The 23,256-nt window shown below is 38.1% G+C and overlaps 1 protein-coding gene across 1 annotated transcript; it reads left to right on the top strand.

The window, feature by feature from the left end:
• The first annotated feature begins 1,060 nt into the window (after positions 1-1,060).
• Positions 1,061-23,221, top strand: herc4 (HECT and RLD domain containing E3 ubiquitin protein ligase 4). Its single transcript, XM_028467910.1, has 24 exons — positions 1,061-1,286; positions 5,307-5,554; positions 5,636-5,795; positions 7,156-7,232; positions 7,308-7,529; positions 7,619-7,710; positions 10,473-10,603; positions 10,700-10,863; positions 11,919-11,995; positions 12,272-12,396; positions 12,556-12,615; positions 13,034-13,145; positions 16,233-16,422; positions 17,081-17,253; positions 17,332-17,451; positions 17,836-17,934; positions 18,016-18,183; positions 18,270-18,413; positions 19,313-19,479; positions 19,560-19,626; positions 19,714-19,796; positions 21,881-22,064; positions 22,165-22,267; positions 22,353-23,221. The coding sequence occupies exons 2-24, from the start codon at positions 5,329-5,331 to the stop codon at positions 22,559-22,561; spliced, it is 3,153 nt and encodes a 1,050-aa protein (XP_028323711.1). The 5' UTR covers positions 1,061-1,286; positions 5,307-5,328; the 3' UTR covers positions 22,562-23,221.
• The last annotated feature ends 35 nt before the right edge of the window (positions 23,222-23,256 follow it).

Genomic DNA, 23,256 nt, shown 5'->3' with positions numbered 1-23,256 from the left:
GCGTAGAATACGTCACTTCCTTCATTCCTACGTTAAATATTGAATATATGTAAATATGCAACTACAGCAAAAACCTGTGGTCTCATATACAGAAATTTATTCATGACAAAATAGGTCATGTGATCGGCCTCCTGGAGAGTGGCATCATCTTTTATTTTGAAAATACTATAATTCCAAAAGACCTTTCCCTCCTGATACAGACTGTAATCATGCTGGCATAATACCATATACATAAAACAAAATGGGCACAGACAAAACCAAACAGACATCATTTAGAAAACGAGATGCAACAACTTTTTAATCCAATAAAATGTGTTTAAAACAAAAAAGCTGTTAAACTGTACCATTCATTCTGTAAACATTTTAAACCTGAATATCACTAAATGTTTTCCTGATGTTTTTTTTTTCTTTCTTTTTTCTCGTTGTTGTGTCGTTTTCTTAGTTCTCCTTCCTTTTATTCTTAGTTCTTGTGTTTTATCTGTTGTTGTATGTAAAATGTTGTAATTAGCAATGTATGTTCAATACAAGAAAAGGAAAAAAAATATTTAAAAAAAAATAAAAGAAAATGACTTCCGGGAGAGTGGGGTCGAGTTTTTTGTTTAATACTTTATTGGAATTAATAACAAATGTAGTGCATGATTGTGTGTGTTTTTATCTAATTTTTACTGAATTGTCGACTGGTGTAAGTCCTTATGTATTGGAGGCCGTTTGGGAGAAAACAGTGAAAATAATTAAAAAATAAAATAAAATAAAATAAAAAATACAATGAAAACCAAAAAACAACGAAAAAACATTGTACTGTACATTGCACTTGTATATTGAAATGCATTTTTCTTTTTTACATTGAAAATGGTTTAGAATGCACAAACTAATTATCTTTAAATAAATATATATATATTATTTGCATTAATTAATAATAAAAAAGCCAACATTGAAAAAAAAAGGGTTGTAAAATTTTTTATTTTTTTATTTTTATTTTTTTAAACCAAATCAAAATCCTGTCGCCATGGTGACAGTCAAACCGATCCGTAAAACAATGCACGATCTCACGTAAAATTGGCCGACCGGATGTAGATGCGATTCGCGCATGTGCTGTAGGGATCGTGCGGTTGAGAGGCTCGTGCTGTGACAGGGCCAGTTGAGCTGTTTATTTTTCTACGTCTTCATGCCAGTGGCCTTACGATTGTAAACATATCGTCTGAAATGTGCTGATTCATTGGTGGCCGTCTGAACCCTGAGCTAGTGAGAACCACACGGGCAGGCTGCGACGTTGGCTGGTGAATTTGGTGAGATCTGCCTTTAATTTTGCACAAATGTAACTTGTGTCAGGCTTAATAACTAGTTCAACACCAGATGAGATAGAGAGGAAACATCCAAACACATCTGGATAAATACTGCACTTGTATTCACTATTTTGACAACCGTTAGCATGCTAATCCTACTTACTGTTTGTCTAAAATTAGCTACTTAAGTGTCGTTACTACCAATTTCAAACCCGTTATTTTAAGTTTTATTGTCGTTTATCCACGTTTTTAGCAGCTAGAACAGCTGTCTGGGGTTTTGTTAAAGTTTACAGTGTTTAAACTCAAAACTTTAGTGAGTTAAAGGTGCTATAAAGTGTTACAACCACACCCTGAATCCCCTACTAAAAGCATATAACAGATTGTGTATCATTGTTGTATGATGAGGATAATGATGTTGGAGATTTTTAAAATGACTTTTATTCAACAGTTGTCAACATTGTATGTCACCTGTTGTGCTTGTTTGTTTACTTCTGCCTTTCAGAAAAGACAATAACACAATGTTCAAAAATAGAAACATTTTGACACAGAACAGTGTTTCCTAAACGTTACTGTGCCATGTAGCCTGAGCTCATGTTATATATGTTTGTTTTTATTGTGTCAGCAGAGTCGTCTAAACTCTTTCCTCTGTCTCGTCCAATATTAACTTTGAATTTAGGCCATTCTATTCATTTACTTTTTATTTTTTTATTTTTTTTTTGTGTTCATTTTGGAATTTGAACTTCACCTTTTGGTGTATTTTAAAGAGTTGTGCAACAAATTATGATTGATGGATGAAAAAAAAGGCTGTGCATGTGTAAAATATATATAATTTTGTAAAATAAACTGAAATGTTTTGTGTACCTCCTGAAAGGTGTTCATGTACCCCTAGGGCAGCGATATGCAGCCACTATTCTCTAAGGAGCAGTTTTTGCTTCATCTCACCCGGATTAAAATCTTTCCGGAGCTGAAAAAAATACCATCTCAATGAAGACAGTATAGTGTATAACATTCTAGTTACAATTATATCAAATAATATTATTAATAATGTTTTTTTTTTTTAAATGTGTTGATGTATTTATAGTGCTACAAAAATATAACTTGCATTTGATAACACGATTAAGTTGGTCAACACACATATATATAATACTAATTGCTAATTTCTTGCAACATATCAAGCATGCATATTAATCTTGCACATTGACAGTTAATTAAATATTTCCCCACACAAGTAAAATCCTTATTTTCTTCCAGAAGATACTTTTTTGTTGGTTTAGTTATCTTACCAAGGATTTAAAACGTAAGGTAACCACAGATGCAAGGAAAGTTTATAGTTGAGTTATTTTTTTTTTTAGGTTGACAAATTGTTTTATCATGCCTTCATTTGGTGTCAATGTAATTTATCATTAATACCCTCTGTAAAAAATAACAATTCATTATTTTAATGTGTTGTTTTAGCTATAGGGAGCCATTGAAAAAGAGACAAAGAGCCACAGGTTGCAGACCCCTGTCCTAGGGGGTACACATACCCCAGTTTGGGAACCACTAGAATATACAGAAATCTCTACGAACATTTTTAACCGAGGGAATATATATATATAATATAAAATAAAATATTAATGTTTTTAATTAATGTTTACCTATCAGTATGAATTTCGTTAAAAGGCCATATATAATATGCCTATTTATATTGCCTAATACTAATGTAATAATAAATAAATTATCTTTCATTCGACTTACAAATCACAGTAGTTTATTAAATCAATCTTACAGTCCAATCATGATGTCTTACTGTACCAGCCTAAGGAGATGATGGATGTATGAATAACTTCTCAGAGTGTTCATATCTACAGTGTTGTTCTTCTGAGGCTGTTTGAGGTCAGACAGTCCACCATCATGTGACACTGAAAACTCTCTAAAGTTGGACATGTTTAGGGTCTGACACGATGTTGCTGGCCTTTGCATTTTAGTGTGTGACGATCTGACGGACATGTCTAGTGTTCTGGTTCATTTATGCAGATACTGTAACCCCCCCTACCCCCCGCTCTAAAAAAAAAAAAGAAGAAGAAAAGAAACAAACAAATTCTGTGCTGGTGCGACCAACTGAGAAAGTTAGTCACACCAGTGTCACCACTGGAAAAGTTAGTGTAGAGCCCTGACTATGGTTGTTGTGTCATCAAACAGCTAACCTTTAGGTGGTTTTTTTGGTCTTCTTTGTTTTATTATCTGTCTGAGCCATGTTATATTCAGTATATTTGGTTTTTTTTTCGATTTTAAAAAGGATTTATTTTTATGTTGGGGAACAGCCAAAAGGAAAGAAAAATGTAGTAATGGATTATGTTACAAAATAGCAGATATGCGGGCATTAAATGTATTTTCTAACTATTCAGAGCTTTCTTGTTTCCTTTAGAGGTGTAGCTGTTTTTTTGCAAATCTGTTTACTTCACAGATTATTATTGTCCTGTTTTCTTACAAATACAACAGGCTAAAGACGTGCCTGTGTTTATCCACACAGACATGCCTATGAAATGAGCTCATGATAATGTTATCAAGTCATGCCATTGAAAGTGAAAGCTCCTGCAGAGTATTTATACAAATACACTCGTGTTGATCTGTCATTTTATCACCTTATCATTTGTTCAATATGCATTTTAGGGTTCTATCATGACACCCCCCTCATCCCCACTTTTTTTTTTCTTTTTTTATTAATTTGGATCAGAATTAGTGCTGAACGATTTTGGAAAATAAACTTATTGCGATTTTTTTTCCCTCAATATTGCGATTGTGATTTCCTATGCGATCATTTTTCCAAAGGCATCTTGTCATGAATTTTTCAATGAACACGATCAATAAATCAATCTGTTTCATAATAAACAATATCAGATTTTATTTAAACCCTGATCAGAATGTGTGAATAAATACATAATTTGGATCAGATTTAGGAATGTGCATTGCCATGAATCTGACGACACGGTCCACGATTTTATTGTCACGATACAATACATCCCGATACTAAACAAGATACACTGTACATTGCAATATCAATAATTACAAATTTCACCTTTACAAGTAAAAAATAGTATGAAATAAAATGTATTTATTTTTTTTTACCTTGTGAGAACAAGTAAATGGTGATAACTGTAATTCAAGAACTGTCAAATTTATTTATTTTTTTAAATACCTTTAGGTACTACCACTCACTCATTCTCCCTGTCCACAGCCACCACCATTATAGCTAAGCTTCACACTTGTCACTATACTGGCTTGATTACACAACATAATAAGCACAATATATTCTACAACTTCACATCTCACCCTCACTGTATAACAATCTATTCTTCCCCACCCTTTTTATTTCCTATCTTGAGTCTTTCCTCCCTGCTCCCTTTCCCTTCCCCCTCCACTTAGGTGTAACACTGCTCTCCCTTTTTATATCCTCCCTATAATAAAAGATTTCTTACCCTTCCTTAGGGAGGGCTGGTGATGGTCACAATTAAGCAATACAATAAATCAATTTATTTTATTGCATTAACAAAACATGCGTTGCTGTCTCATAATGATTGCACTTCTTGTAGTGTTGACCTTTGAAAGCATGTGCAGACAAGGAGAAAAAAAAAAAATATATATTTTTTTTTTTTTTTTTTAAAGTTCAAATTTTGCTCCTATAACATATTCTGATTCTGTTAAGTTCTTAAATTCTATAAAAGTAGACAATTTGTTTCAGGAAAATAATGTGCGGTCAACTTTCTCTCCTAATGACCGGGCGTTAATTTGATATGCATATGTTGGCACAATTAAATGGTTTTTGTTTTAGTAGAAAAACATGATAAACATTTTTTCACATTTTTTGGATCAATACGATAGTCACGGTAAAATGTCGCAATATATCGCCAAATCGATTTTTTTCCTTACACCTGGCCTTAATCAGAATGTGTGAATAAATACATAATTCTCTGATCAACCAAAGGACAGCTCCAACAGACAAAGTGTGGGACCATCTACTAACCTGAGGTGTTCCGTTCCCAGAGCCTGGCGTGCTGGGGCCACCATGTTCTGCTGGGGGAACGCTTCCTACGGACAGCTGGGCTTGGGCGGCATAGATGAAGAGATTGTGGTGGAGCCGCGAAAATGTGAGTTCTTCCACGGAAAACAGGTGTGTGACATGGGCTGTGGGCGCAGGCACACGGCGTTCATGCTGCAGGACGGGACAGTTTACACCTGTGGCTGCAACGACCTGGGACAGCTGGGTCATGAGAGGTCCAGGAAGAAACCAGGTTGGTGCAAACGGCCACTTTGTCTTTGCCCGAAAAAAGGTATTAGTTGTGTTGACGCGTTTGGTGCTTGTCAACTATCAGAACAGGTGGTGGCGTTGGATGCACAGTTTATTCTAGCTGTTTCATGTGGAGAGGCCCACACAATGGCTCTGAACGACAAAGGCCTGGTTTTCTCCTGGGGTTTTGGCTCTGATGGACAGCTGGGATTAAATAACTTTGAGGAATGTGTTCGTGTGCCTAGGTGAGTAAAGAATATTTATGCCCTAATTCCTTCTAACTACTTAATCTATACTTTATCTCCATTGTGCATATTCTAGTAGATCAGAAATGGGCACCTTTTATTACAGCGGGGGCCAAAAAAAGACAAATGTCTGATCTGAGGGCCACATCATCAACATTGATGTCAGCATTAATATTAGAATAATGACTTAATACAGGAAATAACAAAGGAGTTCTGTTTTTAGTTGTCGTATTGCATATTTTTCTCATTTTGTGTGTGTTTGTTTTGTGTATTAGATTTATTTTGTGTATTTTTTTTATTTTTCTGTTTTGTCTGTAATTTTGTGGCTTTTTTATGTATTTTTTGATTCATTTGTGTATTTTTGTTGTCATTTTGTATATTCATGATAATTGTGTGTGCGTTTATTTGACTTATTTAGTGTATTTTTTATTGTTTTGTATATTTTTCTCTCATTTGTGTGTTTGTTGTTTTGTGTATTAGTTAATTTTGTAGATTTCTGTCATTTTTGCAAGTCATTTTGTGCATTTTTATTCATTACTATTTTTTGTAGTCATTTAGCATATTTTTCTCTCATTTTGTTCTGGATATTTTTAGTCGTTTTGTATATTTTTCTGTCATTTTTGCGAGTCATTTTGTAAATTTTTATCTATTATTGTTTTTTGTAGTCATTTGTGTATTTTTGTTGTTATTTTTGCATATTTGTCTCATTTTGTGTGCGTTTGTTGTTTTCTGTATTAAATTCATTAGTGTCATTTTTGTGTGTAATTTTGTGCATTTTTTACAGTGTGTATTGTTTTCTGGAGTAATGTATGTGTATTTTGTTGTCATTTTGCATATTTTTATCTTACAGCTTCAAACCGTATGATATCAACGTCATTCTCCAGTTTAGCCTAAAATAACTTCACAGACTGAGAAAATATCAATATGGGCCACCTAAAGTGTATTAGATTAATTTAGTGTATTTTTATTGTTTTGTACATTTTTCTGTCATGTTTGCGAGTCATTTTGTGCATTTTTCTCATTGTTTTTTGTTGTCATTTTTTGTGCATTGTTTGTTTTGTGTATTAGATTCATTTTATGCATTTTTATTGTTTTAAAAAAAATTCTGGCATTTTGTGTGCGTTTGCAGTGTTTTGTTTGTTTTGTTTTTGGAGTCATTGTCCTTTAGTATATACAGTATATTTCAGAGTAATTTAGTGTATTTGCATTTTTCTGTCATTTGTGTTTTGAATACATTTTTTGCAGTAGCCTTGGGGGTGGCGGCATAAAACTAGACCGAGAGCCGCCAGTTGCCTATGTTTGGAGTAGACAATAAAGAGGAGCTTCTAATTAATGGGAATTTTTTTTTCTGACGCACTAGAAACATCAAGAGTTTGTCAGATGTACAAATTGCTCAGGTAGCCTGTGGTTTCTGGCACTCCCTCGCACTTTCAAAAGGTGAGGATGAATGGTAGCCACATTGATGGATGGATGTTACCCTTCGCACAGTTTTTATGTTGCTGATGTTCACAGGGGGCCAGGTCTACTCCTGGGGCCAGAACCGCTATGGTCAGCTCGGGCTGGGATTAAACGGACAGAGTGTTTCCACACCACAACCCATTCAGTCACTACAGGGCATTCCCTTTGCACAGATTACAGCCGGCGGCGCTCACAGCTTTGCCCTAACTCTCTCAGGGGCCGTGTTCGGCTGGGGCTGCAACAAGTTTGGTCAATTAGGCCTCAATGACATGAATGGTGGGTGCCAGAAAAAAAAAAAAAAAAAAGGAAGTCTTGATTATGCAAGCTAGAAAAAATTACGTTTGCACACGTTTTTCTTTTTTCAGATCATCATTACCCATCATTGCTCAAGTCTCTGAGATCTCAGAAAGTGGTTTACGTCTCCTGTGGAGAAGACCACACAGCAGCTCTGACTAAGTTAAGTGGCTTTTATTTCTGTGTTGAATATTCTCTTAGACAAAAGCATTTCAATTATACAATAATACAGGGTTCTCGCCAGCACTGTTGAGTGTAGGGGCCCCCAACATTGTGATTTTGATCCCCTACAGTGTGATGCTGCCCCTATGCTGTGTTTCTATCAGCAGAGAGGGGTTTTCTGTAGTTTTTTTCTTTTTTTAATTGGTACTCTTGTAATAAGTTGTTTTAACTCCATAGCAGTCCCAATATTACTGCGAGTCCCACATAATACCTCATTTAAACTTGTGAAAGGGCGTCAGGCTTCCCATTCTTAGCACCTGGCCTGTAAGACATGGTGAAGTTGAATCAGGAGAAGAACAGAGCCCACCTGACTTGCCAGGGGCCAAGTCGACAAACCATACGGACATATTCCAGATTACGATTGTCTGTCCAGACCAGGAACGGTTCCTTAGCTCCCTCTAGGAGGTGACGCCACTCCTCCAGGGCTGCTTTCATAGCCAGGAGTTCCCGATTCCCCACGTCATAATTTCTCTCAGCTGAAGACAACTTCTTGGACAGAAAGGCACATGGATGAATCTTATGGTCCCGTACTGACCTTTGAGAGAGAACTGCCCCATGCCTATATCGGACGCTCTGGGTCGGGTGATTGCAGGATTAGTGCTGAGGTGAAGGCTGTCTTGAGTCTCTTAAAGGCGGCGTCGGCCTCTACAGTCCACTGGAACTTGTGGGCCTGACAGGTGAGGGCGTGTAAAGGCACAGCCACGGAGCTGTAGTTACTGAAGCCGGAATGGGATTTAGATTCTATATTGCTCGTTGCCAGGCCGTGGTTGCAAGCGGGCAGAGGCACCAGGGGAAGGTGAAGCAGGATGACCAGAGTCCAGTAACAGGGAGACCAGCCGAAAGAGCAGAGGTGTCCAGGGGATAATCTGGAAGAAGGTCCAAGAAGTTGAGCAGGGTACAGAGCCGAGGAATCAATCCGAGATTACAATAGGGAACACTGAACCTCTAGAACATGAGAACACAGACAGTCTGGCAATGACCTCCTAGAGACACAGATGAGTAGAGGGTGCTGATTGCATGATTGATGCCAGCTGGTGAGAAGGCTGAGAGGAAACAGGGAGACTCATCAAAATAAGAGTGCATCATGACAAAGGTGCTGCATATAAGGTGTATTTTATGCATTAAAACCAGCGTTTTTCAACCTTGGGGTCGTGACGCCTTGTGCTGTCACCTGGAATGAAAGTGGGGTCGCCTGAAATGTCTAGTCATGAAAATAATTTTAACTAAACTGTATTTACATTTTAAGAAATTCTTCTTCAAATTAGAACACACAATCTCAAACAACTGTATTGTATAATTTCACTTTCTCAAATATAAAACTAGTTTGAATAAACTATCTGAGCTGGGTCATCGTGTCAATTTGTGCGTAACGCACAGGGCATTGGATTAACTTTTTAGATCACCAGCCAGCATGGCTAGTAGATTCTTAAAGTTACCAGCCAACCAGATTTTCCACCATTTTCCAGCAAAAATAAACTACATTATGAGTGCCACAGAATAGATTTAAGTGTTCGTGTTTGTTTAAATAGTTTTTATTTTAGTTGATTGCAGAAATGCATTAAAATGGTAAAAATATAAACATTTAATTTAAAAACAATGTTGTTACAATGCCTAAAAGGTGTACTATGGAACTTTGGGTGTGTCTGAGAAGTTAACCTTTTATAAAGTATATTCTCATAACTTGATAAACAAACTTAACTCAAATAAAAATTGGATCCCTGGTACACCGTTTGAAGTTAGAAAGAAGTAATCACTAATCAGTACTAAGAATTACATGTACTGTAGAGAAAAAAAGGTTTTATTAACATGCATGCTTAATGTAAACAAATCACACTCCCCACAAACTGTATAGTGTACATTTTAAAGGTGAACAAATGGTCAAATACCAGCCACTCACCACCCATTTTCAGATCCTCTATCATCTACATTTTCTCCTGTGTCGGCAGCAGCTTTCCTTTTTTGCACTCCAGGTTTTACAACACCTGATAAATATCTCCACACATTTGTTTGTTTTTCTCAGCTAATTTTACAACTTAATTTCAGATCTTATTGTTTGTTTTGCGCCGTTCCGTTTGTCTTCTCCGATAACCCCAATCACGCTAACGTAAGCACGTAGCCAATTGTTGAATGACACGTCATGACATAGTGTTCATGGGAAATGTAGGATTAGTACAACACGCAGTGTTGGCAGATACAAATTATATTTTAAAGTCTAAACACAAACAAAAACCTTCAAATTTCTTGGCGGAAAACAGCCCAATCTGGCAACAATGACTTTCTGCAGCCTGCCAATTCAAACAGACACAGCAGTGGTGTTTTATTCTTCACCAGCTAAAATGGCTAGTAACGTTACAGTGTTTACCGTCAAAGTTCATTTTTACCCACATTTGGTGTGTTGTTAATTTAAAGCCCTGGTAACACACTATAACAAACACGATTAAAGACTCATTCTAGAGAGAAAATGTCTGTGGGGTTGCCATAAATTAGTGATATCAAAATGGGGTCGCAACCCGAACGGTTGGGAACCACTGATTTAAACCTTTTATTTTGCTGAAATAAATGCAGTTGAACAGAATATTTAGGCATCTATGTGGCCATTATTGTAACAAAATTATTTGTGTAAGCGTATTACAATCCATGTGTCTGTATTTACATCCGTAAGCGTGTGTAATTGAGCCCTTTTTTTAATTGGCCATTTTACAGGAAGGAGGCGTGTTCACATTTGGAGCAGGAGGTTATGGACAGCTGGGCCACAACTCCACAAACCATGAAATCAACCCGAGGAAAGTGTTTGAGCTTATGGGAAACGTAGTCACGCAGATCGCCTGCGGAAGGTTGTCTTTGAATAATTGTTTTTATAAATGTACTCCGGTATCAAATAAGTCAACAATTTGAGGCATGGAAACTTTCCATTTTTCTGCTACTGAAAGGCAACACACGCTGGCTTTCACGCCTTCTTCTGGAAAGATAGATTCCTTTGGGCTCGGAGGAAACGGCCAGCTTGGCACTCGCTCCACATGTAACAGGAAAAGCCCTGCACTGATTAAAGGTCCTTGGATGTCCTCTGATGCTCCAAGAGATTCACAGGACTCAGGTAAATAAAGCTATATTTAGTCACCTCTGAGGACACACCTCGGCTCTGTTAAAACTGCAGTATGTAGAATTGTGAGACTTGAATAGAAATGACCACGCTCACCCTCCCCTGTTTCGAAACCTATCGTCCCTTACCAGTATCCTCGTGAACACGCACATCTGTGGAGCTCTTAGCAACTTTTTTTTCAAAAGAGACGAGTGACAAATCTAGGGACTTTATCTTGTGTTATTGGAGAGTTTTCAGGTGTTTTAGAGACTCTGACATGAATGCACGTATCACTCCTTAGTTACTGCCCTGAACAGCGGCTGCTGACATGTGCTGCTCACACAGGCGGGTGCAGTGATCTCAGCTGACGCTCAGAGCGGAGTGACAACCACCACTTGCGCATCCAGACTGCAAAATGATATGCGTCCGTTCTCTCCACCTTGGATAAGCTTCTCTTAGGTTTACATGTGTTTTATCTCGTCTGTTCTCACCTCCCTCTGACACCAGTACGTGGGGCAAACCCTACGCAGTCACGGAGGTCTGCAAAGGACGCTAAGTGGACCTCCGAGTATTCCATCCCACCCGAGTATGTTTGTGCCTTCAAATTGTTGGTTCTCCAACTCGCTCTTCCGTTTACCGCTTGCTTTGTAGTGTAGCCATTGTGCCTAATGCCACGATAGGGACTTCGCCTGCTGGATTGTCCGCCATTGTACTTTACTACTAGGGCGTGAACGCACATCGACTAAAGCTGATGCACGTTCACGTTTAGTCAAGCAGCCATTAGTAACACCCCAAAACAGCTCATGGAGCACTCTGTTTGTAAAAAGAGCTCTGATTGGCTGAAAAATTGTGTCACGCCCCTGGATTTCTTAACCTCACATACAGAGCCAAGAGAAGCTGCAAAATTACACTGTCCACTCAGAACACTTTGAATTATAATATGAACAAAGGTGATTATGGCGTTCTGACCAAATAAAGCCAAAAAAACACACATACTGCAGCTTTAGGTCTGTTCATAGAAATCACCTTCACTGCGCTGTGTCCTTACTTCTCTGTGTGTGTCGTTGCAGGTGAAGAGCAGAGCTGCTTTGTGAGAAGGATTTATGCTGGAGGAGATCAGAGCTTTGCTCACTATTGTACAGTTAAAGTAAGTCCTCTTAAAAGAAATGCTTTTAATATTTAGCTTTCTCTGCACCAACAACTAATAAATGGATTTCACTAATGAATACTCAAATCAACTTGAACATTTAACATTATGGCTCAAAGTGATTCAAGTAAACCAGGTCAATTTAGTGAGTGAAGCTTTATCATTCTGAATGATATTGTCTTTTTTTTTTATCGCATATTAGAAAATTACATTTTACCCAGCCCTAGTACATAGATTTTGTTATTTCTTAGTTTGACCTTTTCATATTTCCTGCAGGACTTTGAGAACCTGAACGATGTGAGGATACAGGACCTCCAAAGAAAGATTTATGTTTTGAATGAAGACCTCATCCAGAAGTGGTTGAGCTACTTACCAGGAAGACTCCCCGTGGAAATCTCTAAGTAACATTTTTGTCTCTGAGAGATTAGCTCTTCCTCTTTTTTTTATCTTAACTCGAGACACATTTGACCATCAGAATAAGTAGCCATGTTTTCAACAGGTTTTATTGACGCTTCGGTTGTTATGTAGTTTATGTGGTTTCTGTTTTGTTTGTTTTTCAGTGAAATTGACCTGGTGTTTTCCTCAGCGAGCTGCCTCAATGGGTCCTTCCTCTCAACTAGGTAATGCCCGATTGTCAAATGTTGTTTTATTACGTTTTAACTTTGAACCAACGTTATTAAAGAAAAATGGACAGTAATCATCAAAGCTTCTGCAAGTATGTTGTAAATGTGACAAAATATTGATGGTAATTTTAAGATCAGATCACCTTGGTAAATGAAATTATGATTCTGAATTTCTCAATTAATATGAAATTAATTAGAGAGGAAGAAAAACACCAAAGTTAAGTATTTTTTCTATGTAAATTTTTTGCTGAAATAAGTAGAATATGTTGAATGGATGTTGAGTAATTTAATGCTTACAATAATGATGTCATGGTATCTTTAAGCCTGAAAAGCTTTTAATAGAAATGTGCATTTTAATGTGTTTTCTTCTGTACACATACTGTGTAACTAATGAATACTATTTTATTTTTTCCAGTCAACCAGATCACTACAACACAAGCAGTAAATGTTCAGGACTGGATGTAAACATGGCTCGAATACTGCTGCACAGGCTCATCCAACGAGATCGCCCTGAGATTGCGCAGCAGGTGAAACTGAATCTTGTGCCTCTGAAACATTTACACAAAATGCAAATTGTGGAAAAAGTCATTTATAACTGCGGCAGATGAACCTAATAGTGTTTCTTTGCTTCAGTTCAAACCTAAAACTGGATCGTCAGAACATGCTCAACAGTGCTTTTGTCTCATTTAGAACAGTTAAGGACAGCTCTGCAACAAAGGACAAACTATTTTAGATTCAAAAAGTATTTCTTAATTAACCAGTTTTTTAAACTAGTCTTTATCCGGAAAGTTGAGAATTATTTGATTCAAGGTGTTTTTTTCCTCGATTTTAAACAATCTTTAAAATTTTCCTGGGATGGAGTGGCACCCTCTCCAGGGTGTACCCCTGCCTAACTAAGTGGGTGGAGGGAATTTCCCTTGCCAGTGCTTACCAGAGGTTACATTATTATTATTATTATTATTATTATTATTATTATGAATTCCAGCAAGATTAACTTTGTCTTCATTTTGAATAGTATATAAAGTTAAGGTTTTGTTTAATCAGACAAGGTTTTTCAGTAATTTTTTTTTATCTCCTGACATGAAAAACCTTGTCCAAATAAGTGAAACCTTAAAGGCACACTGTGTAACTTTTGGCCACTAGACCTGAAACTTTCATGTCAAGTGCCCCTCGTGGCCATGAGCGCCGCAGCACTGTTACAAAAAATCAACAAATGGTCAGTCGGGCCAGCTTCCGTTGTCTTTTGATTGTGTATGCAGACAGCAGTTGACCTGTAACTTCGGGATAAGGATTGGCTCTAAGGGCTGGGCTCGCACCATGGCTGGAGGAGCAGCCGCCACCCTCCTCTCCCTGCCGCCGGAGGCCCAGCGCTCGGCCCTCCTCGCCGCGTCGGTGGCGCTCCCCCCTACTCCCTGGCCTTGCCGCCGTCATCGACCCTCTTTGCCGGGGGTCGAGCGGCAGCCGGGGTCGGGGCAGACAAAGGACGGGCGACCCGGGGGGGCGGTGTCCGGTGCCAGGTGGAAGGCGGGTCGGCTAAGGGGGCCTCCTCACAAGCAGTTTTAAACTTTTTGCATGCCTCGGCCATGACCAGGAGTTGAACAGGCAGAAAAGTACTAGCAAAAGCCTTATAGCCCAATTAGTATGTCACGTGACTGCCGTAAAGTGATACGTTCTCCAGGCATTCTCCAGGTCACATGACCTGCCAAAGACGGTCTGTCTCTCCAAACTTACATGGGCGGTATTTCAAGAGGGAAGCCCCACTCGGAGCATTGATGCTGTCAAGCGCAGTATATTGGCCTGAGGAATCCTTTAAAATAACTCAAATGAGTCAACTCTTTAGGTCAAAAAGTCTGCGGTGTGCCTTTAAATAAATGTAAGAAGAAGACAAAATGAATCTTGCTGGAACTATTACATAGAAGTCAAGTAAAACATCTAAGGACTCATCAAAGGCGATCAGTGCTGTTAAGCGTAGGGGCCCCGATGTTGTAATTTTGCTCTCCTATCAAGCGATGGCGCCCTCTATGTTCAGTTTTCAGCAACGTTGGGGGGATTTTCTGTTGGTTTTTTTTGGTACTGTCGTAATAATTGTTGCAAACTTTGACACAAAAGGGACTCCCAGGTATGCACGGGTTGTTTAAACTTTCTTTTTAATTTGCATAACCGAGAAACGCATTCATCAGCCGCACCGTCTAATTAATACAGGCGATTGGCTCTGACACTCCTGTTTTTACCGCTGTGTAACTGCACAGCAGAGCACAGTGAACATGTTGACCAGTGGCTCAGGTGATAGTGGGTCGTCTACTGATTGAGAGGTTGGGGGTTCGATCCCAGTACCTGACTATGTGTCGAAGTGTCCTTGGGCAAGACACTGAACCCTAAGTTGCTCCCAGTGGTCGACTAGCGCCTTGCATGGCAGTTCTGTCCCATTGGTGTGTGAATGTGAGAGTGATTGGGTGAATGAGCTGATATGTAAAGCGCTTTGAGACTGCTTCAGTGTGGTGATAAAGCGCTATATAAATCAATTCCATTTACCATTTACCATTCATTTCTTACACAATCATTTGAAAGTGAAGACAGCAACGATGATGAGCAGCTGCACTATTGTCTCAGCACTTACAGTCCCTTGCATTAATAATTCATTATGTTCTTTATCCTTCCACCTTTTATTTAAAAACCCAAATTCCACAAGTGTTAAGAGAGCTGATATTTTAGGTTTTATATGTTTTTAAAGCTGCTTTGATTGTGCACAGCAAAATGTGGGATTTATGCTGCTCATTTAAGTTTTGTTTGAAAGTCTTTATTTTTACTGAATAAGCTTTTGTGTTAGATCAGATTGAATTAGCTGAACAAGCTCATATTTTAGTTATTTTTATATATATTTATTTCTTTTGTAATACGATTACTGTTGGATTTAGTGATTTGATATAAATAAAGATAATAGTGATAAATTAGTTTGGTTACTTAAATGAATGGATGCCGACACATTTACCTTGTTTAAAAGTGTGAAATAGGCACAAAGTGAGGAAAAGAAAAATATATGCATAGAAAATTATGATAATCGTTTACATCATAATAATCGTTGATTAATCGAATCGTAGCACCCTGAATTGAAATTGAATCGTGAGGTCCCTTAGATGGCAAACCCCTAAAAGTAAGTGAGTAACAAAGATTAAAAAACAACTTTAGCTTTACTTCAGAAATTTTGGCCCTCCAAGAGTTATACATTTCAAAATTTGCCGTGTCAGCGCCGCACTCCACGCCCCCTATGCAGTGAGAAATTACTGGTGAAAACCCTGGTGATCAGCAGAACTCTTTTTCCTGAAAAAAATTGTCTGAATAAAATAAACCTTAACTTAACATATTATTATTATTATTATTAATATTAATAATAATTTTATGCTGCATTATTACCTGCATTATTGATTGTATTTATCCTTTTCATGCCTCACACCATCACCTGGCTCCTTATTCATACCGAATGCTGAAATCAGTATCTCGCATTTTTACAGAAATGTGTAAAAAAAAAAAATCAACATTGCATCAGATGACTTTTTAAAATCAAAGTTCTAATATTCATGTTATTTCTGAAAGATTTGTTTGCTTCCTTCTTTCAGATTGCTGCCAGTCTGGAGAAGCATTTAATCCCTTGTCTGAGCAGCTCTCCCCCAGACATCGAAGTCCTGAGGCTTTACCTCATTCTCCCAGAGTGCCCTCTCCTCACCGAACAAGAAAACTATGGAACCTTAACTATTCCGTTTGCTAGATCTGTTATCGAGCTAAAAGAGGCTCCCCTGAAGGTGTTGGGTGAGACATGATACTTTTTAAATCTGTGTACCCTTCGTTCTTTGGTTATTCCGTTTTAAAAACCAAATGAAAATAACAAGTAAACGGTGTTGGGCCACTCTGTGTGGTTTTAAAGGGGACATATTAGTAAAACATATCACATATGTGATTAAAGGAACCAGAGGTAGTGTAATGAATCTACTGGTGCTGGATACTATTTGGACCGTAACATCGTAAAACGAAACCTAAACATGAGCAGCTTTTTACGAGCTAAAACATCCACACACTGAATGAAAACAGGAGCAGGACCAGAAAACTGCTGAAATAAATTTTAAACAGTCCTGTTGAGTGAGGAGACCTGGTCCAGAACCTGTGGAGGGAAACCAGGTGCAGTGGACTTCAGTTCTTGCTCTAATTTCCCTGTAAATATCCAAATATCTCACAAACAGAACAAAGTTTTTTTTAAAACAGAAAAACGCTGCTTATCTGGTTTTTGATTTTTCTGTATCTTTGTTTTAATTTTAAGTCAGTAAAACAAAATAACCACACCGTTTATTTGTTATTCTGATTTGGTTTTTAAAGCGTAATTACAAAAGAATGAAGAACACACCAATTTTTTTTTTTTTTTTAAATGGCAGTTTTCTTCTCACTGTTCTCATTTGCCTCTCCTTTGAATCAGGAAACTGGTGGGCTACGCTTGAACCCTCCGTCTTTCAGCGACTGGTTGAGCTATACAAGAATGTCGTCGTGTATCTGCTTCAGATTTTCAGAGTAGGAGTCCCTTCATTGGAGCACAAGATCCTCAGACGTTTCCTGGACACGTCGCTCCGTTTTCTGGAGCTTTTACACATGGTGAGCTGTGAGTCAGAGCTGCAGCGACATGACTGAAGCCGACACGATTTGTTGGTCTCACAATGAGTGATGTTTCAGGTGAACGAGAAAGCAGGACAGATCATTCACTACGACAAATTCTACATTCACGAGCTGAATGACCTGATAGACATCAGAGGGGACTACGTCGCATGGGTTCAAAGGAAGATGTATCCAACGGTGGGCCAGATGTCTGCCATCATAACATACTTCTGTTGTAATGTACTGTAATTGGAAAAAAAAATTACTTTAGTAACCATAATTGAATTGTTACTTTGTAATTGTGACTGGCATTGAAATTAAAAACTGTAATTTACAATTTAATTAAATGCAGATGTAGGGAATAATTTTACAGGTCTATGACTTACATAGTTAATATGTAATTTATACAGTAATGATACGTAGTAAACAATTATTAAAATGTGTTTCATATCAACTTTTCCCCACTACCTGTCAGTTCTCTTGAGGATAATTTGACAATTTTTAAAAGAATTTATACCTAGATGATAGATAATATTTTTTTAGTGTATTTTACAGTTGACCCCAACCCTGGTGTGTTCTCAGGGTCATGATAACGAGGTGACACTGTGCAAGTATCCCTTTGTGTTTGATGCCCTAGCAAAAACCACCCTGCTTCAAACGGACGCTGTCATGCAGATGCAGGTACCACACAGATGTTCATTTATGTGAAGAAGCTGTATCTGTAAAGTCAGTCACTCCTCAGACTCATTTTTATACTCTTAGTTGGCAGTGGACCAGGCGGAGGTGCAAAACTACAGCTCTATGTTTTTCCCAGCTCTGGAGTCTGTCCTCCCATGCCTTATTCTCATCGTTCGAAGGGAGAACATTGTGGGGGACACCATGGAAGTCCTTCGCAAGTCCAAGAATGTCGATTACAAAAAGCCCCTGAAGGTGAAGACGGTTAGAAACACCATACAGGACCGACGCAGTGTTTTTTAACAAACTATCACATCATTATTATGATTGGGACTTGACAGGTGGTCTTTTTGGGAGAGGAGGCAGTTGATGCAGGAGGCGTGAGGAAAGAATTCTTCCTCCTGATCATGAAAGAACTGTTGGATCCCAAATATGGGATGTTTCGTTATTACGAAGACTCCAGGCTCATCTGGTTTTCACACAAGGTAATCAGCACAGCAAAACTTCACTCACATTTGGGTAAAATGTATAACTTTCTTAACATTATGCACTCAGTTTTATAGCAATAATTGAAAAAATTATCACAAGGGGTAAATATTGCTAATAAAACCCATAAATAGTTCAAACAAGGGATAATATTTCATAATAATTCATTCTACTTTTCTACTTTTTGGTTTATATAATTGTAAATCTCACTTGTTCAGTGTGCAGACAGGGCACGACCCGAAATGTAACAAGACCTGAAATGTTATAAAAAATAAATGTAATAAAACCCAAAAGGTAATTAAGAAAAAAAGTGCTGAGCCCAAAATATAATGTTGTCTTATATGAAGGTAAGACGAAGAAAAGAAAAGGTTACCAAAAACGTCAAGTCAAGGTTCCCCAAAAGGCTTTAATAATTATAATAATAATTACCGGTGTATGTATATGTACCTGTGTGTGTGTGTGTGTGTGTACATATATATACTCTGCACATTGAAGCAATAATCCCGTTAATTCATAAATCCTTGATTCACTCTATGATGTAATAAAATGTTAAAAATGTTTATTACATTTTGGGTTCTCTTTCATAAGTCGTTTCCATGTCTCACTATGGGATATACGCCTCCGCATCATACTGTATATATCCCATAGTGAGACATCTCACTCATATTACTCAGAGAACTCTGGTTATGTAAATAACTTTTAGTTTTATTATTTTGTTACATTATTGACCAGTTATTAGATTTCGGGTATTATTACATTTATTTTGTTACATATCGGGCTCTAACAGGCCTCACAATAATCTAAACTAAACCTTTAAAAGCTTGATCATGTCTAATAATTTTGTCTTTTACTTGAACTAAACCAAATGTGGATCTGGATTGTGCTCGACTCCTTTCAGACTTTCGAGGACATCGACTTGTTCAACCTCATCGGGGTGATCTGCGGCCTGGCCATCTACAACCTCACTATAGTGGAGCTCCACTTCCCCGTGGCTCTGTACAAGAAGCTTCTGAAGAAGAAACCCACATTGGATGATCTGAAAGAGTTGATGCCTGATGTGGGAAGGTTGGATCAAGAAACCATCGATCAATGCACAGATACAAGTTTGATCTTTGTGATTTTTACACGTTGTCTTTGTTAACTAGGGGTCTGCAGCAGTTGTTGGACTACACAGAAGACGACTTTGAGGAAACCTTCTGCCTGAATTTCACAGTAAAATAGTTTGAGATGCTCTTCGAGAGAAATTTGAAAAGCACTGATTGAATCGAGTCGGTCCATGAATGGTTGTTTTCTTTTCAGATTACGGAAGAAAACTACGGTGCCACAGAAGTGTTGGAACTAGTTCCCAGTGGTGGAGAGATGAATGTTACTAAGTCTAACAGGTAACCTTTTCAATCAAAGAAAAAAGTGTTCAAAAAGCAATTATTTGGGTCTTAAATATTTTTTTTTGCATTTGAACATGTATTTTCTTTGATTGAAAATATTTATTTTTGATTGAAGTAAACTACTTTTTTTTTTTTTGATTGATTAATAAAGGCATAAATCTACCTCTGTAAGGTTAAGGGTCATTTTTAAATTGTTGCTATTGTTGGGGGTAATGTTTTCACCAGCATTTGTTTGTTAGCAGGATTACAGATTTTTTATAAATCTTTTCCCCAAAGATAGACTTCACGCCATGGAAGATTCCATTAAATTTTGGAGGGGATCTGCATCAATGTACTGATTCTGGATCAGTTTAAAAAATTGAAGAAATATCCATCTCTCATCGTTGGCGAAATTTCAATAATTCATATTTTAGTTCGTAATTGACCGATCTTTAGGATATTTTACTAAATTATGTTGGATTGATTCCTCAGTTACCTCAATGAATTTCATCCGTATTAAATCCAGATTGCGCATTTGATCACGATTTTTCAAAGAGAAATGGGAGAAATTTCTTCCAAGCCTAAGTGTGAATAATCATGATACTATGAATAGGTTCACTCGTTCAGAATTAGATAAAAGAGAAGATTTTGTGCTTGTCTGATTTTTTATTTTTTTTTTGCTGAATGAAAATGAGTTCCTCCATGTGTACAATTTTGGCATGTGTATCGATTCGATACACTACCAGTGATACGATACATTAGCGATACATTGGGTCCCCTGGCGATACAATACAATTCACCCCGTTCACAATTTGATACGATTTGATGGCGATTCAGTTTCACACAATGCGATATGATTCAACATGATACCAAAAATGTAAATAGTAAATAAGTAGCTGCAATTCAGTATGGTACTAGAGGCAGAGGATTTGTTGTATTCCTTATAAGCAGCAAATATAACAAAAAAAAAGTGCTTCTAATCTCTACTAGTATCTCTAGAACTATGCATCACTTTATGCAACTTCTTTGTAGCCTCTTAAAAAGCACAACAACAAAAAAACAGGCCTTTTCACAAGTAGCGTTGGGATTTGGAACCAGATTCAACATAAGCAGTTGGAATCGGTTTCCTCACATTTGAAACCTGTTTATCACACTGTCACAACTTAAACAGGAAACAGTTAGACAGCATCACTCAATGAGGGACTAAAGTGACACTTATAATAATAGCACAATGTCTATATTCCTGTCTGGCACACAGATACTAACATGAGGCTAATACAGTAGTGAGCAGCAGAAAGCATTAACACTTCTGATATAAGTAATACTAATAATAATAACCTCTCACTATTAGGTCTTTCGCAACTTAGAACAAAGAAAGCGGGGGGGGGGGGCGGGGGCAGGGGGAGTGGCGGCGCCGTATCGATACTAGTGAGCCACTCAGTTTGTGTAAGGTATTGCAGCACGGCATTCTTTACAAACCACCTGCGTCTGGTCAGGTTTACCATCTTTTTGCGACTGATTTGAAGTTTTTGGGTGCGTTTTAAATCTCATCTATAGCTGCTGCTCTAACTGACCTCTGTGTTTTTATAACTTTGTTGCGGTACAAATGTGCTTCCCGTGTCACGGACTGAGTTTACCTCCGTACTGGGATTGTAATCTAACCCTAACCTAATCTAATAAACAAATAAAGGACGTGTTATTTCACTTTGAAAACAAAAATAAACAAAACTGAATTTTTTAGCGAAAATGAATTTTCCGGTAGGGCGCATATATGCTCATAATCAATCTCAGTACGAGGTAAACTCAGTCTGTGACACCAGCCTCAGTCCGTGTTCAAAACAAAACGCGCAGCACTGATGGTGCATTCAATGGGCCTCGGAAACACAGGATAGAATGAAATACAACATGGCAAAAATCGCCCATCGACCCTGAAAACAGGAACAAGTGGGTTAGAAAATGGATGGAGGATGGATTGATGAAAAAAAGCGACCGATGCATCTCGATTTCACCCGTAAATTGTACAGATACCCATTTGTATCGATTAATTTCCATGCTCAGTACAATCGTCTCACTTTTCCACCCCCTGTCCTCTACACCTATAGGCAGGACTTTGTTGATGCCTATGTGGATTATGTTTTCAACACATCTGTGGCTCCGCTGTTTGAGGGTTTCTATGCCGGCTTCCACAAAGTGTGTGGTGGAGAGGTTGTTGAGCTCTTCCAGCCTAATGAGCTGCAAGCAATGGTCATTGGCAACACCAACTACGACTGGATGGAGCTCGAACAGGTCTCATCCTTTGGCGTTTACCTTTCATGTTATTTTAATAAAGATTAAGCACAAGGTGGGACGATAAATCTGACATATATGATTTATTTATTCTCCTCAGAGCACAGAGTACAGAGGAGAGTTCTGGGATGGGCATCCCACCATCAAGATCTTCTGGGAGGTGTTTCATGACTTACCTTTAGAAAACAAGAAACAGTTTCTCTGTAAGTGCTGCTAAACACAGGGGTTCAAAAAGTAGCGCTCACACATCAAAGAAAGAAAGTGAAACTATGTCTTTTCTCTCCTCAGTGTTCCTCACAGGAAGTGACCGCATACCAATCTTGGGGATGAAAAGCTTAAACCTGGTGATCCAGTCAACTGGTGGAGGGGAGCAGTACTTTCCTGTTGCGCACACCTGCTTTAATCTCCTCGACTTGCCCAAGTACACAAGTAAAGAAACACTTCGCGAGAAACTTCTAGATGCCATAAATCACAATGAAGGCTTTAATCTGGCTTGATGGTGTACGGAACCATCAGACTTTTCCCAAATGTTCCTACTTTCAGTAACTTGTTTTCATTAAATACAGTCCAGTGGTTGATAATAGGGTTGTTAAAGGAGCTCATTAATGGCAGTAAATGAGCTTTTTTTTTTAAGTTTGGTTGCCACAGTAACAGTATTGCTCTTACAGTGATACTGTTTGTTCAAGTGTGAAGAAGCAAACTTCAGGTTTACACAGCAGAGGGGATTCTATCAATACAAAGAGAATTCAGAAGCACTAGCTATGATCCATTCCCACCACAAAGGTCTAAAACATTTTATTGTGTGGGGCTTGAGTGGCAGTTTCTCCCATAAATCTTTAAAAAAAAAGATCTCACGTGTGGATGCTTTTTGTGCACTAAAAGGTAGAAGATGTAAACTGTTCAAGAGGGAAGGGTTGCTTTTGAAATTCTGTTGACTGTAAGCTTTTAATCAGTGGACTGAACTGCAGTCCTGGAAAGCCCCCTCCTGCATGTCGCCCACCTGTTTCTCATGAATGTCTGATGTTGGAGACAGGTGGTGTCTGATCTACAACATGCTGGACAGGGGGCCTCTAGGACTGGAGTTGGACACCCCTGCCTTAAGCAATCCACAGATGTAAAGATGGTCAAGCCACAGAAATAAAGAGTATCCAATGCTTTGTTTTTGTTTTAATTTATAAACTTGAGTCAAAGA

The sequence above is a fragment of the Gouania willdenowi genome, chromosome 15, assembly GCF_900634775.1.
Source record: "Gouania willdenowi chromosome 15, fGouWil2.1, whole genome shotgun sequence".
Taxonomy (NCBI): Eukaryota; Metazoa; Chordata; class Actinopteri; order Blenniiformes; family Gobiesocidae; genus Gouania; species Gouania willdenowi.
Note: the sequence above shows the minus strand (reverse complement) of the source record. Positions and strands in the feature narration are given on the sequence as shown.

Coding starts and splice junctions, on each gene's coding strand:
- herc4 (XM_028467910.1), top strand. CDS start 5,329: ATGTTCTGCTGGGGGAACGCTTCCTACGGACAGCTGGGCTTGGGCGGC. Junction 5,555..5,635: donor GAGGTCCAGGAAGAAACCAG/GTTGGTGCAAAC, acceptor GTCAACTATCAG/AACAGGTGGTGGCGTTGGAT. Junction 17,452..17,835: donor AAAGGAAGATGTATCCAACG/GTGGGCCAGATG, acceptor GTGTGTTCTCAG/GGTCATGATAACGAGGTGAC.